At 46.5% G+C, this 15,579-nt stretch overlaps 1 protein-coding gene across 2 annotated transcripts in view; it reads right to left on the bottom strand.

Annotated features, from left to right (window-relative positions):
- Positions 1 to 3,739: 3,739 nt before the first annotated feature.
- Positions 3,740 to 15,579, bottom strand: part of CSMD2 (CUB and Sushi multiple domains 2) — a 347,705-nt gene continuing 335,865 nt past the window's right edge. For both annotated transcript variants that reach the window (XM_064731593.1, XM_064731594.1), the window contains 5 exons: positions 14,566 to 14,678; positions 13,872 to 13,959; positions 12,935 to 13,073; positions 10,627 to 10,801; positions 3,740 to 6,415 (listed from right to left, as the gene is read on the bottom strand). In XM_064731593.1, coding sequence (XP_064587663.1) covers positions 10,642 to 10,801; positions 12,935 to 13,073; positions 13,872 to 13,959; positions 14,566 to 14,678 — 500 coding nt within the window. In that variant the 3' untranslated portion in view covers positions 3,740 to 6,415; positions 10,627 to 10,641. The remainder of the gene's footprint in view (positions 6,416 to 10,626; positions 10,802 to 12,934; positions 13,074 to 13,871; positions 13,960 to 14,565; positions 14,679 to 15,579) is intronic.

Genomic DNA, 15,579 nt, shown 5'->3' on the forward strand with positions numbered 1-15,579 from the left:
ATGGGGAAAAAAGGGGGAAAAAGGGGGGAAAAAGGGGGGGAAAAGGAGAGAAAAAAGGGGTGAAAAAGGGAAAAAAAGGGGGAAAAAAAAGGAAAAAGTAGCACAGAACTCCCCTTGGGTGCCGTCTCCCTTTTAACCTCCTGTGTCCTGAATCCCCTTGGGAGATCCAACCACGCCCCTCCAGTTTGGAAGGGGATTTTATCTGAATTTAATCACCTTTAATGGGAGAGAGACCAAAGATTCCCAAGGCTCCCCAAGGATTTGTTCCACAATCAGCTGGAATCGCCGCTGGAAAGGGCAAATGGAGCAATAATTCCTGGATTTAGAATTATTATTATTATTATCCCTGACACCCCCCTTATCCCTTCATCCTCAGGCTGAGTTAAGGTGATTTTTCAAGCGACATTTAATTAAAGAGATATTTAATTTATAGTTTATTTTATAAATCCCAGGTGGGGGAAGGCAATGATTCCATCTTTTCCGTCCCTTCTGCACTTTCACTCTCCTCACGGGGAGTTTCCCACTTGTTTTTACTGGAGCTTGGAATATTCCAGGCTGGCAGATGGAAGGAATTGGGATTCATTTTCAAAGAAGAAAATACTAATTTAAAATATCTCCTGAATTTCTTTTTTTGGATGAGACAACTCCTGCCATCAGGGCAGGAATCCCTGCTGAGGAATCCCATGGGATATTCCTGAAGAAATCCTCAATTTCCCTGATGGTCCTTTTGTGGTTTTTTTCCCCCAAAATATTCCCAGTGGATGCTCCAGCTCCTTCCAGTTTCTCTGCTGGTCTCTCTCATTTTTTTCCCCCAAAATATTCCCAAGTGGCAGCTCCAGCTCTCCCATTTTCCCTGCTGGTCTCTCCCTCAATCAGCAGCCACTGGAAGATCCGGGAGATTTTTGGGATCTTTTCTTCCAGGGAATGCTGGCAGAGGTGTTGGGAAAGCTTTAAAAAAATCACCAAATCCCTGTGTTGGAGGAGATTCCAGGGCTGGAACTTGGTGGCAAAAGAAAAGCTTGGGAAATGAAGAATTTTCTCCTGAAGAACACCCAAAAGCTGAGCCTGGATCCGGGATTAAACCCCAAATACAGAGGGAAATTTTGGGAATTGGAAGCAGGAAGAATACCCCAAATACAGAGGGAAACTTTGGGAATTGGAAGCAGGAAGAATACCCCAAATACAGAGGGAAATTTTGGGAATTGTAAGGAAGAATACCCCAAATACAGAGGGAAATTTTGGGAATTGTAAGGAAGAATACCCCAAATACAGAGGGAAATTTTGGGAATTGGAAGCAGGAAGAATACCCCAAATACAGAGGGAAATTTTGGGAATTGGAAGCAGGAAGAATACCCCAAATACAGAGGGAAATTTTGGGAATTGGAAGGAAGAATACCCCAAATACAGAGGGAAATTTTGGGAATTGGAAGCAGGAAGAATACCCCAAATACAGAGGGAAACTTTGGGAATTGGAAGCAGGAAGAATACCCAAATACAGAGGGAAATTTTGGGAATTGGAAGCAGGAAGAATACCCCAAATACAGAGGGAAATTTTGGGAATTGTAAGGAAGAATACCCCAAATACAGAGGGAAATTTTGGGAATTGTAAGGAAGAATACCCCAAATACAGAGGGAAACCTTGGGAATTGGAAGCAGGAAGAATACCCCAAATACAGAGGGAAATTTTGGGAATTGGAAGCAGGAAGAATACCCCAAATACAGAGGGAAATTTTGGGAATTGGAAGCAGGAAGAATACCCCAAATACAGAGGGAAACCTTGGGAATTGGAAGCAGGAAGAATACCCCAAATACAGAGGGAAATTTTGGGAATTGTAAGGAAGAATACCCCAAATACAGAGGGAAATTTTGGGAATTGGAAGCAGGAAGAATACCCCAAATACAGAGGGAAACCTTGGGAATTGGAAGCAGGAAGAATACCCCAAATACAGAGGGAAATTTTGGGAATTGTAAGGAAGAATACCCCAAATACAGAGGGAAATTTTGGGAATTGTAAGGAAGAATACCCCAAATACAGAGGGAAATTTTGGGAATTGGAAGCAGGAAGAATACCCCAAATACAGAGGGAAATTTTGGGAATTGGAAGCAGGAAGAATACCCCAAATACAGAGGGAAATTTTGGGAATTGGAAGGAAGAATACCCCAAGTACAGAGGGAAATTTTGGGAATTGGAAGCAGGAAGAATACCCCAAATACAGAGGGAAACTTTGGGAATTGGAAGCAGGAAGAATACCCCAAATACAGAGGGAAATTTTGGGAATTGGAAGCAGGAAGAATACCCCAAATACAGAGGGAAATTTTGGGAATTGTAAGGAAGAATACCCCAAATACAGAGGGAAATTTTGGGAATTGTAAGGAAGAATACCCCAAATACAGAGGGAAACCTTGGGAATTGGAAGCAGGAAGAATACCCCAAATACAGAGGGAAATTTTGGGAATTGGAAGCAGGAAGAATACCCCAAATACAGAGGGAAATTTTGGGAATTGGAAGCAGGAAGAATACCCCAAATACAGAGGGAAACCTTGGGAATTGGAAGCAGGAAGAATACCCCAAATACAGAGGGAAATTTTGGGAATTGTAAGGAAGAATACCCCAAATACAGAGGGAAATTTTGGGAATTGGAAGCAGGAAGAATACCCCAAATACAGAGGGAAATTTTGGGAATTGTAAGGAAGAATAATCCTGGAATGGTTTGGGTTGGAAGGAACCTTAAGGATGATCCCATTCCACCCAAAATTCCATGGCCATGGACAGCTCCCACCATCCCAGGCTGCTCCAAGCTTGGACATTTCCGGGATGGGGCAGCCCCAGCTCCTCTGGGAAGCTCTGAAAGCGTTTGGATCCTCTTCCCTCCTCGTGAATCCATGGAAATCCAGCAGGATCCTTTCTGCTGCCCCAAAATCCCAAGGAACCCCATCCCAAAAAACCCTCAGCTCCCTCCCTGACCCTTATTTTGGATAAACCGAGCCAAGGAGGGGACAAATCCAAGGATAAATCCAAGGATGAAGAGTCTGAAAAGCCAAATAAAAGCCAAGGGAGCATCGAATCCACACGGGAGCAGCCGTGGGACATGAAAGTTCCTCCAGGGCCTTTTTCATCCCAAATTTCCTCGATCCCGACTTAATTCCTGCCAATCATCAGGCACGGAGAGGGAGGAGGCGTTAATTAAAACCTCATTAAGGCAAATTGGGGCTCCTTGAAAAGAAATGCGGGGGTTGGGAAGCGGGAAGGGTCCCGTTCTCCTTTCCCGTGGGATTTCGCTGATAAAATCCCGCTGGAAAAGCCAAATCCATTCATCCAATTTCACCCAATTTTCTCGGATTTTCCCCTTTCCTGAAATCGTGATGTGCTGGAAAAGTCGGGAAAACTCCATCCTTGCATGAATGGTGTGTGCACGTCCTGAAAATCCTGGGATAAAACTTTTGGAATTCACACACCCTTTCAAAAAAAAACAACAAAAAACCCAAAAAACCACCCCAAAAAACCCCACAAAAAAACCAAACCAAACGAAAAAAACAAACAAAAAAAAAACCAAAGAAACAAAAACAAAACCAAAAAAAAACCCCAAAAAACCAAAAACAAAAACAAAAAAAACCCAAAAAAACCAAAAAAACAACCAAACAAAAAACCCCCACCAAAAACAAAAAACCCCCCAAAAAACCCCAAAAAAGAAAGAAAAGGAAAAAAAAAGCACCAGGGGGCTATAAGAAAAAGCAATGCAAAAATCGAGATCTTTTATTATTTGGAAGTCCAAAATCGAAAATAGCTTTGAAATTCCGCAGGGAACGCCGGGAACACACGGAAAAGCCTCATATACAGAGACAGATAAATTAACTGGGAATTCTGCAGACAAGCCAGGGGCATGGAGAGATTCCATATGTACATTTTTATGGAAACCATTTATACACTTTATTACATTTACAAAAAAAAGCTGATTTTTTTTTCCACTACTTTTTTTGTTCTTTTTTCCCTACGATAATGAAAAAAAAAAAATTACATTTTGTTTTTTTTTATTTATTTTTTAGCTGTACAAACTTTTAATTAATAAAAATATATCTCTGTACAAAAGAGGGATTTGAGCTTTTTTTGTAGTTTTTTATCATTTTTCTGATTTTTTCCCTTTTTTTTTTTTCTTCATTTTTTTTCCTTTTTTCTTCGTTTTTTTTCCCTTTTATTTTCATTTTTTTCCCTTTTTCCCATATTTTTTTTTTTTTACCATATGCAAGTCCTCTGGGCACAAGGATGGAGAATGGCATGGAGCAGATCTCAGCCAGCTTGCAAAAAAATGGGATCAACCCCTTTTCCCACTTCCTTGGCTCCCTGGGCAACAGCAGGAAAAGGGAATTCATGGATCCAAAGCAGCAAATTCCATTAAAGTCGAGCTCCCCCTTCTCCCTGCCTGGGTGGTTTTAAATATTTTGGATTTATTTTGCACTCCTGATATGAGTTTCTCCTGGATTTTCCATGGAATGAGTGGGAGCCAGGAATGGGAGGATTCCCTGGGATTTGGACAAGAACCTTGATAGATCCAAACTCTGCTTCCAGCGATTGTTGGAATTTTGGGGCCTGGAATTGGGATTGGGATGTGGCAGAGCACGGATTTGGGTTGGGCTCTGGGGTTTTTAGGGATAATTGAGCTTGGAAAAGATCAGGGATGGGCCAGGAGAGCCCAGCTGGAGGCAGGGTGGGATCCAAGGATTCCAAGGGATTATCCCAGCCTTGTTCCAGCCCTGGCAGGATGGAAGGGGGACAAGGGAAGAGGGGAATATTGAATATTCCCTTGGAGTCCCAATGGGATTGACACCATCCCAATCCATGAAATTTCATCCTGGGATCCTCCCCAGATCCATGTGGGAACATTTCCCAGGGCTCAGGATCCAGCTCCCGCTTCCCAGGGAGAAATCAGAGCACCTTGGTGGGATTTTTAGGAGAAGGGACATTTTTGGGAGGACAGGTGGCATTTTTTGGCAGGCTGGGGATTCTGCTCCCTGTGGGAGAGCCAGGAGTAACAAAAATAAAATATTGTTGTGTTTACACCCATAAAATCAAGGATAACAAAAAAAAAATATCCCAGATTATCCCAGGCAAAGCTTCAGGGAGGAGAAGATCCATGCTGGAACTGGAGCAGGGATGGAAACCCCCATTCCAAAGGGTTCATCCTGATTTTCCTTGAAGCCTCCTGGACTCAGTGAGCTGGGAATGGCACTTCTGCCTCCCCTGATCCTAAAAAAAAATGACTCCAAGCAAACTTTGGATCACAAGGATCCAGAGCCTTCCCTGCTCCCACAAAATCCCAGGAAACCTCAGTGCCCGTGGAAAAGAAAAGGAGCAGCTCAGGATGGGAATTAAAACTCCTCTGGCATTGCCCTTTGGAGGATCAGTCTGGAAAGGGCGAAGGATTTGGGCAGCTTTTGGGGGAATTAGTGTGGAGCTCTTTTCAGAGAGGATTTTTGTCCCTTTGGATATTCCTGTCCCTTCAGGAATCGCCTGGCAGTGAATTCCTGAGCAGGGATTTGGGCCCAGCTCAGATCAGGGGGAACATGGAGCAGGAAAAACCCAGCCAGGAATGCCCAAAGGAAAATCAAACACAGGGAAAAGGGAAACTTTTGGGAAGATCCCATTTGGAAAACTCTTCCTGGGGTAGAAAATCCAATAAAGAAATAACCCAGATACCCAAATGCAGAAACCCCACATGCTCATCCTGTCCCATCCAGGTGTTATCCATAAATTCAGCCAGGAATGCCCAAAGGAAAATGAAACACTGGGAAGAGGGGAAAAGCTTCCCAAGTTTTGCATTTGAAAACCTTTCCTCTGCTCAAGCCCTGGGGTAAAAATATCTAACCAAGAAATGACCCAGAAACCCAAATACAGAAACCCCAAATCCTCATCTTGTCCCATCCAGGTGTTTTCTGTAAATCCAGCCGGGAATGCCCAAAGGAAAACCAAACACAGGGAAGAGGGGAAAAGCTTCCCAAGGTTTGGAAAGCTCCCATTTGAAAACCTTTCCTCTGCTCAAGCCCTGGGGTAGAAAATCCAACAACAAAAAAAAAATAACCCAGACACACAAATCCTCATCCTGTCCCATCCAGGTGTTTTCCACAGAATCCAGCACCTTGTGCACAACCTCTTTGTGGCCCAAGCTCTTCCCAAAGTTTGGGAAGCCGGGGAAAGCCTTCCCACCAGCAGGCCTTCCCCAGGTCTGGGAGCGGGGCCGGAGCAGAACCTTTGGCTTGGAGATCCAGCAGGATGGAGGGTGGAGGTGGATCCAGCAGCCCCTCGGGAATTCCAGGGAGGTGCAGCGGCCTCGGCGGGGCGGGAGCAGGGAGGTGGGGAGGGGATGGATGGATGGATGGTGAGGTGGGAACGTCATCCACGCTGGACACTGGCCACGGGGGTCTGGGGGAGCAAGGGGGTTGGGTCATGGCACATGGGAATTCTGGGGAAGGGGCTTTGGTGTCCTAAAATTGGAGTATTCCAGATGGAATAGTGCCTGCATTCCATGATCCCATGGGAACCCTTCCAACCCCACACATTCCATGATCCCAAACCCTTCCAACTCCCCAAACATTCCACGATCCCATGAGAACCCTTCCAACTCCCCATACTCCATGATCCCAAATCCTTCCAACTCCCTGCACTCCATGATCCAAAACTCTTCCAACTCCCTGCATGCCATGATCCCAAACACTTCAACTCCCCACAATCCACAATCCCATGAAAACCCTTCCAACTCCCTGCATGCCATGATCCCATGAAAACCCTTCCAACTCCCTGCAATCCATGATCCCAAACCCTTCTAACTTCCTGTACTTCATGACCCCAAACCTTTCCAGCTCCCCACACATTCCATGATCCCATGAGAACCTTCCAAGCCCCTACATATTCCATGATCCAAAACTCTTCCAACTCCCTGCACGCCATGATCCCATGGAAACCCTTCCAACTCCCTGCACTCCATGATCCCATGAAAACCCTTCCAACTCCATGCAATCCATGATCCCAAACCCTTCTAACTTCCTGCACTTCATGACCCCAAACCTTTCCAGCTCCCCACACATTCCATGATCCCAAACCCTTCCAACTCCCCTCATTCTATGATCCCATGGGAACCCTTCCAACTCCCCACGTTCCATAATCCCATGAAAACCCTTCCAGCTCCCCACACTCCATGATCCCAAACCCTTCCAACTCCCTGCACTCCATGATCCCCACACATTCCATGATCCCAAGAGAACCCTTCCAACTCCACACACCCATGTTCCCAAACACTTCCAACTCCCCACAATCCACATCCATGAAAAACCTTCCAACTCCCTGCACTCCATGATCCCATGAAAACCCTTCCAACTCCCTGCAATCCATGATCCCAAACCCTTCTAACTTCCTGTACTTCATGACCCCAAACCCTTCCAACTCCCCTCATTCTATGATCCCATGGGAACCCTTCCAACTCCCCACACATTCCATGATCCCATGAGAACCTTCCAAGCCCCTACATATTCCATGATCCAAAACTCTTCCAACTCCCTGCACGCCATGATCCATGAGAACCCTTCCAACTCCCTGTACTCCATGATCCCAAACCCTTCCAACTCCCTGCACTTCATGATCCCATGAGAACCCTTCCAACTCCATGCAATCCATGATCCCAAACCCTTCTAACTTCCTGTACTTCATGACCCAAACCTTTCAGCTCCCCACCATTCATGATCCCAAACCCTTCCAACTCCCCTCATTCTATGATCCCATGGAACCCTTCCAACTCCCCACGTTCCATAATCCCATGGAAACCCTTCCAACTCCCCACACATTCCATGATCCCATGAGAACCCTTCCAACTCCCTACATATTCCATGATCCATGAGAACCCTTCCAACTCCCTGCACTCCATGATCCCAAACCCTTCCAACTCCCTGTATGCCATGATCCCATGAAAACCCTTCCAACTCCCTGCACTCCATGATCCCCACACATTCCATGATCCCAAGAGAACCCTTCCAACTCCACACACCCCATGATCCCAAATCCTTCCAACTCCCTGCACTTCATGATCCCATGAAAACCCTTCCAACTCCCTGCACTCCATGATCCCAAACCCTTCCAACTTCCTGCACTTCATGACCCCAAACCTTTCCAGCTCCCCACACATTCCATGATCCCAAACCCTTCCAATTCCACTCACTCCATGACCCCAAACCCTTCCAACTCCCCTCATTCTATGATCCCATGGAAACCCTTCCAACTCCCCACACATTCCATGATCCCATGAGAACCTTCCAACTCCCTGCACTCCATGATCCCCACACATTCCATGATCCCAAGAGAACCCTTCTAACTCCACACACCCCATGATCCCAAACACTTCAACTCCCCACAATCCACAATCCCATGAAAACCCTTCCAACTCCCCTCATTCTATGATCCCATGAGAACCTTCCAACTCCCTGCACTTCATGATCCCATGAGAACCCTTCCAAGCCCCTACATATTCCATGATCCAAAACTCTTCCAACTCCCTGCACTCCATGATCCCCACACATTTCATGATCCGAAGAGAAGCCTTCCAACTCCACACACTCCATGTTCCCAAACACTTCCAACTCCCCACAATCCACAATCCCATGAAAACCCTTCCAACTCCCTGCACTTCATGACCCCAAACCTTTCCAACTTTCTGCACTTCATGACCCCAAACCTTTCCAGCTCCCCACACATTCCATGATCCCAAACCCTTCCAACTCCCCTCATTCTATGATCCCATGGGAACCCTTCCAACTCCCCACGTTCCATAATCCCATGGAAACCCTTCCAACTCCCCACACATTCCATGATCCCATGAGAACCTTCCAACTCCCCACACATTCCATGATCCCATGGGAACCCTTCCAACCCCCTACATATTCCATGATCCAAAACTCTTCCAACTCCCTGCATATTCCACATACACACTCCATGACCCCAAACCCTTCCAGCTCCCCTCATTCCATGATCCATGAGAACCCTTCCAACTCCCCACACCCCATGTTCCCAAACACTTCCAACTCCCCACAATCCACAATCCCATGAAAACCCTTCCAACTCCATGCAATCCATGATCCCAAACCCTTCTAACTCCCTGCACTCCATGATCCCATGAAAACCCTTCCAACTCCATGCAATCCATGATCCCAAACCCTTCTAACTCCATGCAATCCATGATCCCAAACCCTTCTAACTCCATGCAATCCATGATCCCAAACCCTTCCAACTCCATGCAATCCATGATCCCAAACCCTTCTAACTCCATGCAATCCATGATCCCAAACCCTTCCAACTCCATGCAATCCATGATCCCAAACCCTTCTAACTTCCTGCACTTCACGACCCCAAACCCTTCAGCTCCCCACACATTCCATGATCCCGTGAGAACCCTTCCAAGCCCTACATATTCCATGATCCCAAACCCTTCCAACTCCCCTCATTCTATGATCCCATGAGAACCCTTCCAACCCCCTACATATTCCATGATCCAAAACCCTTCCAACTCCCTGCACTCCATGATCCCCACACATTCCATGACCCGAAGAGAACCCTTCCAACTCCACACACCCCACGCCCCCAACCCCTTCCAACTCCCTGCACTCCATGATCCCATGAAAACCCTTCCAACTCCCTGCATGCCATGATCCCATGAGAACCCTTCCAACTCCCTGCAATCCATGATCCCAAACCCTTCTAACTTCCTGTACTTCATGACCCCAAACCTTTCCAGCTCCCCACACATTCCATGATCCCAAACCCTTCCAACTCCCCACGTTCCATAATCCCATGGAAACCCTTCCAACTCCCCACACATTCCATGATCCCATGAGAACCTTCCAACTCCCTACATATTCCATGATCCAAAACTCTTCCAACTCCCTGCACGCCATGATCCCATGGAAACCCTTCCAACTCCCTGCACTCCATGATCCCATGAGAACCCTTCCAACTCCCTGCACTCCATGATCCCCACACATTCCATGATCCCAAGAGAACCCTTCTAACTCCACACACCCCATGTTCCCAAACACTTCAACTCCCCACAATCCACAATCCCATGAAAACCCTTCCAACTCCCTGCACTCCATGATCCCAAACCCTTCTAACTTCCTGCACGCCATGATCTCATGAAAACCCTTCCAACTCCCTGCAATCCATGATCCCAAACCCTTCCAACTCCCCTCATTCTATGATCCCATGGGAACCCTTCCAACTCCCCACGTTCCATAATCCCATGGAAACCCTTCCAACTCCCCACACATTCCATGATCCATGAGAACCTTCCAACTCCCTGCACGCCATGATCCCAAACTCTTCCAACTCCCTGCACTCCATGATCCCAAACCCTTCCAACTCCCTGCACGCCATGATCCCCACACATTCCATGATCCGAAGAGAACCCTTCCAACTCCACACACCCAATGCCCCCAACCCCTTCCACCTCCCCACACACTCCACGCCCCCAACCCCTTCCACCTCCCCACACACCCAATGCCCCCAACCCCTTCCACCTCATCCCAGGACCCCAGAGCCCCCAGAGCCCCCAGGGCCCGCTGGTGGCCGCGGGGTGGCCGTGTCCCACTCACCGCGTGGGGACGGCGCTATACGGCCGTGCACACCGTGCTCACTGTGAACTCGGCCTCGCCTGCCATGATGTCCGAGGGCTGCAGGTTCCTGTCGTACATGGGGTTCTCAAAGGTGCCCCTCACGTTGGTGTTCTCGTGGCCGGCGTAGCCATTGAACGGGACTTTGGGTCTCCTCCTGTGGCATCGGGGACAGAACCCACACGGGTGATGTCACTACACAGCACGGAACACACGGTGCACGCACGGCGCTGCTTTCATGGTGAAAAAAGGGAAATTTGTCTTCTGACTCTAAAATTTAGAGATTTCCAAAAGTGACACTGGGTTGGAGGGTGACAGTGCCACCTCTCCGATGACACCGGACTGTCACAGACATTTCTTCATAGAAATCCTTTCTTTGGGATTTCTCCTTCTTCTGGGAAGCAAAGGGCCCCAGAAGAAGAATGTAAACAATTGTTATCAGCTGTTGTGAAATGTAGCAGTGTCCCTGTGATTGGCTCATCTTCTTTGTGTACCATTAAAGGCCAATCACAGGAGCAGCTCAGGGACAGATTCTCTGGGCAAAGAACTTTGTTATTCATTCTTTCTATTCTATTCTTAGCATAGCTGCTCTCTGCAACTTCTCTTTTTCTTCTTTTTAGTATAGTTATAATGTATTATATATCTTATATCAATAAATCAAGCCTTCTGAACAAAGAACAAAATTCTCGTCCTTCTCTCACCACAGTGACCGTCTAAAGTCGCTGTAATACCGGACAAACCAACAGTCCAGCAGATTTCTCCTCCTCCATAAAAGAATGCAAAACAATGAGTTATTTACAGAAAGTGTGTGAGAAAGTTTGTTACAAGAATGTAAACTCAGAAGGCTTAGAAAATGTTAAGAAATCAAGGTGACAGCCCTGAGGGAGGGCACTGACAGGGGAAACCTGTGGGGATGGGGCAGGAAAATCCATCTGGGGGTTTGCAGCATTGATCAGGAAAAAACTGAATTTACACCACATTCAAAGCCATGGGGAGGGGGGGAATTTGCTTTTTATCCTCCTAAATGTGGCCACAAATCCCATTAATGGCCAGAAAAAGCCTCATTGCTCTCCTCTCCCAAATCCAAATAAATGCTTTATTTTCCCACCTCCTGAATTAAACCAGCTCTAAAGGGGGGATTTTAAGCCCAGCTCACTGATATTTCTCTCAAATCCCCAAATTTCTTTCACCTTTTGGGATTATTCCCCCAATTTCCCGAACCCTCTGTTTCTGTCCCACCTCCTGAATTGAACCAGCTCTAAAGGGAGAGATTTTTAAGCCCAGCTCACTGATATTTCTGTCAAGTCCCCAAATTTCTTTCACCTTTTGGGATTATTCCCCCAATTTCCCGAACCCTCTGTTTCTGTCCCACCTCCTGAATTGAACCAGCTCTAAAGGGGGGATTTTAAGCCCAGCTCACTGATATTTCTCTCAAATCCCCAAATTGCTTTCACCTTTTGGGATTATTCCCCCAATTTCCCGAACCCTCTGTTTCTGTCCCACCTCCTGAATTAAACCAGCTCTAAAGGGAGAGATTTTAAGCCCAGCTCACTGATATTTCTCTCAAATCCCTGAATTTCTTTCACCTTTTGGAATTCTTTCCCCAAACCCGTGTTTGCAGAGATAAAGCACAAACCCTGCAATAACCTCCCAAACCCTATTTTTGTCCCACCTCCTGAACTGAACCAGCCCTGAAAGGCGGATTTTAAGCCCAGCTCACTGATATTCCCCTCAAATCCCTAAATTTCTTTCACCTTTTGGAATTCTTTCCCCAAATCTGTGTTTGCAGAGATAAAGCACAAACCCTGCAATAATCTCTCAAACCTTCTGTTTTTGTCCCACCTCCTGAATTAAACCAGCTCTAAAGGGAGAGATTTTAAGCCCAGCTCACTGATATTTCTCTCAAATCCCTAAATTTCTTTCACCTTTTGGAATTCTTTCCCCAAACCCGTGTTTGCAGAGATAAAGCACAAACCCTGCAATAACCTCCCAAACCCCATTTTTGTCCCACCTCCTGAACTGAACCAGCCCTGAAAGGCGGATTTTAAGCCCAGCTCACTGATATTCCCCTCAAATCCCTAAATTTCTTTCACCTTTTGGAATTCTTTCCCCAAATCTGTGTTTGCAGAGATAAAGCACAAACCCTGCAATAACCTCTCAAACCTTCTGTTTTTGTCCCACCTCCTGAACTGAACCATCCCTGAAAGGCAGATTTTAAGCCCAGCTCACTGATATTCCCCTCAAATCCCTAAATTTCTTTCACCTTTTGGGATTCTTGCCCCAAACCCACCTGTGTTTGTAGAGATAAAGCACAAACCCTGCAATAATCAGGGCGATGAAAGGCACAAGGATGGCGGCTGCCACGGAGCTGCTGTTGGATGCAAAGTGGTGGCCTATGGATTCAGGATCATTTTCCATCATGCTGATGTCTGCAACACAGCAGAAATGAACACATTTCCTTCCTTTTCCTTTCACATTTCCCACATTTCCAAACCCCTGCTGGGGGAAAAGGCCTTGGCTCAAAGTACAGGTGGCACCAGCAGCAAAATGAGTGAAGTGGTGCTGGGAAATGGAATTTAAAAAGGGATGGAGCTCCAGCCTATTAGGGCTCATCATTTATTTACATCTGCAATTAAAGAGAGATATAAATTGATTTATTTTGCCAAAAAAGTCCAACTTGGATGCATGAAGTTGGGCTTTGAGGAGACTCTGAAATGCTGCAAAAACGAGCATCCATAAAGGTGATGAGATTCCAGCAATCCTGAGGGATTAAAGAGCTCAAACCATGCTTCAAGTGGTATTTAGGAGCTTAAACTTTGGGGGGTTTAAGCTCCCAAGAGTCTCTGTGATTTCTGATGGAGACACTTGCTGTGGTGAGAACAGGATTTGGGCTTGGCAGGGATCTGGGAATTTGGTAAAAAAAAAACATCCAGGTATTGTTTGTGCTTCCAAACTCTCCCTGCTTTGGACAGCAGCCTGGTTATCCCTCATTTTATTCCCAAATTATAAATGTTATCCTTGTGATGTTTGTTTTGTGCTGTTTGTTTTGTGCTGTTTGTTTTGTGCTGTTTGTCTCCCACAAACCTCACACCAAGTTCAGCCGAACTCGGAAAGCGCGGAAAATTCAAGCCAGGGGTCGGAGAAACATTCCCGGCCTGGAAACCCCAACCAGAGCAAAATGGAGCTGCTGGAATTGAGGGGAAAAGTGCAAATCCAAGGAATTTTACCAAGTCTCTGGAGGCCAAACTGCCCGAAGCCTTTGCCACGCACAAAGCCCTGGTACACGAAGGTGCCACTCGAGGACTCCGACGAGACCTGTGGAGAGTGGAAATCAATGGGTTTATCCAATTTTTCCCTGGATTTAACACCCAGCTCATCCCAGCCCCTTCCAAGTGCATTAATTTGATGCAATTCCCCAGAAAATCCTGGCATTTTTAAAGGAGTTTCACCACCCAACAGCTGAAAATTCTCCATTCTCAAAGGAAGGGAAGCTAAAAAAATCTTGTTTGTGATAAACTGGAGAGGACATTGCTGATTCCAGAGGGAGAGGGAGAAAAGTGGCCATGGGTCAGTTGGATCCACATTTTTTCCAAGCTCCTTTGGATCCCTAAAGGGTTTGGGAAACTCCCAGACACAGGTAAAGGGTGAGGAGCAGGGAAAATCAGCTTTTCCAGCAAGATGTTGAGCAGATGTAAAACACCCACAGGGAACAAATCCCGTTGGTTTCTCCTCCAGCATCATCTGGGAGATGATGGATTCCAAACCCCCGGACAATAAAACCAACCCCGAGCTGCAGGAGGAGCTGTCACCTGCTGGAAAAGTGCCACATGTCCCCTCCCAGCTCTGGGAATCATCCCTCAGCTCCAGGGAAGGGAAATCCAGGCTGGGACAGCCAAGGGAGGGTGGGTTTTGTTCACTCACGTGTCCATCCAGGGCCCATTTGTCATTCCTGAACTTGTTGGCAAAGATCTCCAGTGGCCCCATGATCTGGTACACCTGGAGCAGCAGGTGCACGTCTTCCTTCTTGTAAATCCCTGGAAAAAAAAAAAAAGGGATTTTGTCAGCTCTGGTTTGAAATAATTGAGTGGGAGAGCAGAGAAACCACGTCAGGATCTGAGTGGACACCAGCCCTGGTGCTGGGATGCAGTGGGAAACACAGCCCAGGATATTGAAGATATTTTCCTCATGGGAAAGGACTCAACTCAATATTTAATTTATATTCAGGAGGGCAGGGACATGGAGCACTCATGGAATCAGGAGCTGGAAGGGACCCCCAAGGATCATCAAAGTCCAGCTCACATAATTTCATGGTTTTTTGCCCAAATCTCCAAGTCCTACCTTGGACATCTCCAGAGATGGGCACTCCAAACATCCCTGGGCAGCTTCAAGGTGTTTCCATGGAGAAATATTCCCTAAAATCCAACCTGGCACAGATTGAGGCTGTTTCATCCTGGGAGCAAAGCCTGACCCCTCTCCTGTCAGGGGCTTGTGGGGAGCCCCCTGAGCCCCATCAGGAATTCTCCAAACCCTTTTCCAGCTCCCTTCCCTTCTCTGGACACTCTCCAGCCCCTCAGTGTCTCTCTGGCCATGAGTGACCAGAGCTGGACACAGCCCTAGAGGTGCCCCAGTGTTGCAGACAGGAAGAGAAATTATAAAAGAAAGGCCTCATAAAATCAGGCCTAAATTAATAGCTGCAAGTTCCCATGAGAAAACAATCTTGGTATGAAAGATTCATTAACACAAAAATCTATTCCTAGAGTGAAAAATAATTGCACCAGTATAAACAATAAGAGCTGTCTCATGAGAATCAGTAGAAAAAATATGTAAACTAACTAAAAATACAGAAGTTTGACAAATATGCAAAATACCTTGTACTGACCCATAAATTAAGCATGAATGTATTGTCCACCATTAAGATTTGACACAGTACTGATA

Source organism: Zonotrichia leucophrys, chromosome 23 (genome assembly GCF_028769735.1).
Source record: "Zonotrichia leucophrys gambelii isolate GWCS_2022_RI chromosome 23, RI_Zleu_2.0, whole genome shotgun sequence".
Lineage (NCBI taxonomy): Eukaryota > Metazoa > Chordata > Aves > Passeriformes > Passerellidae > Zonotrichia > Zonotrichia leucophrys.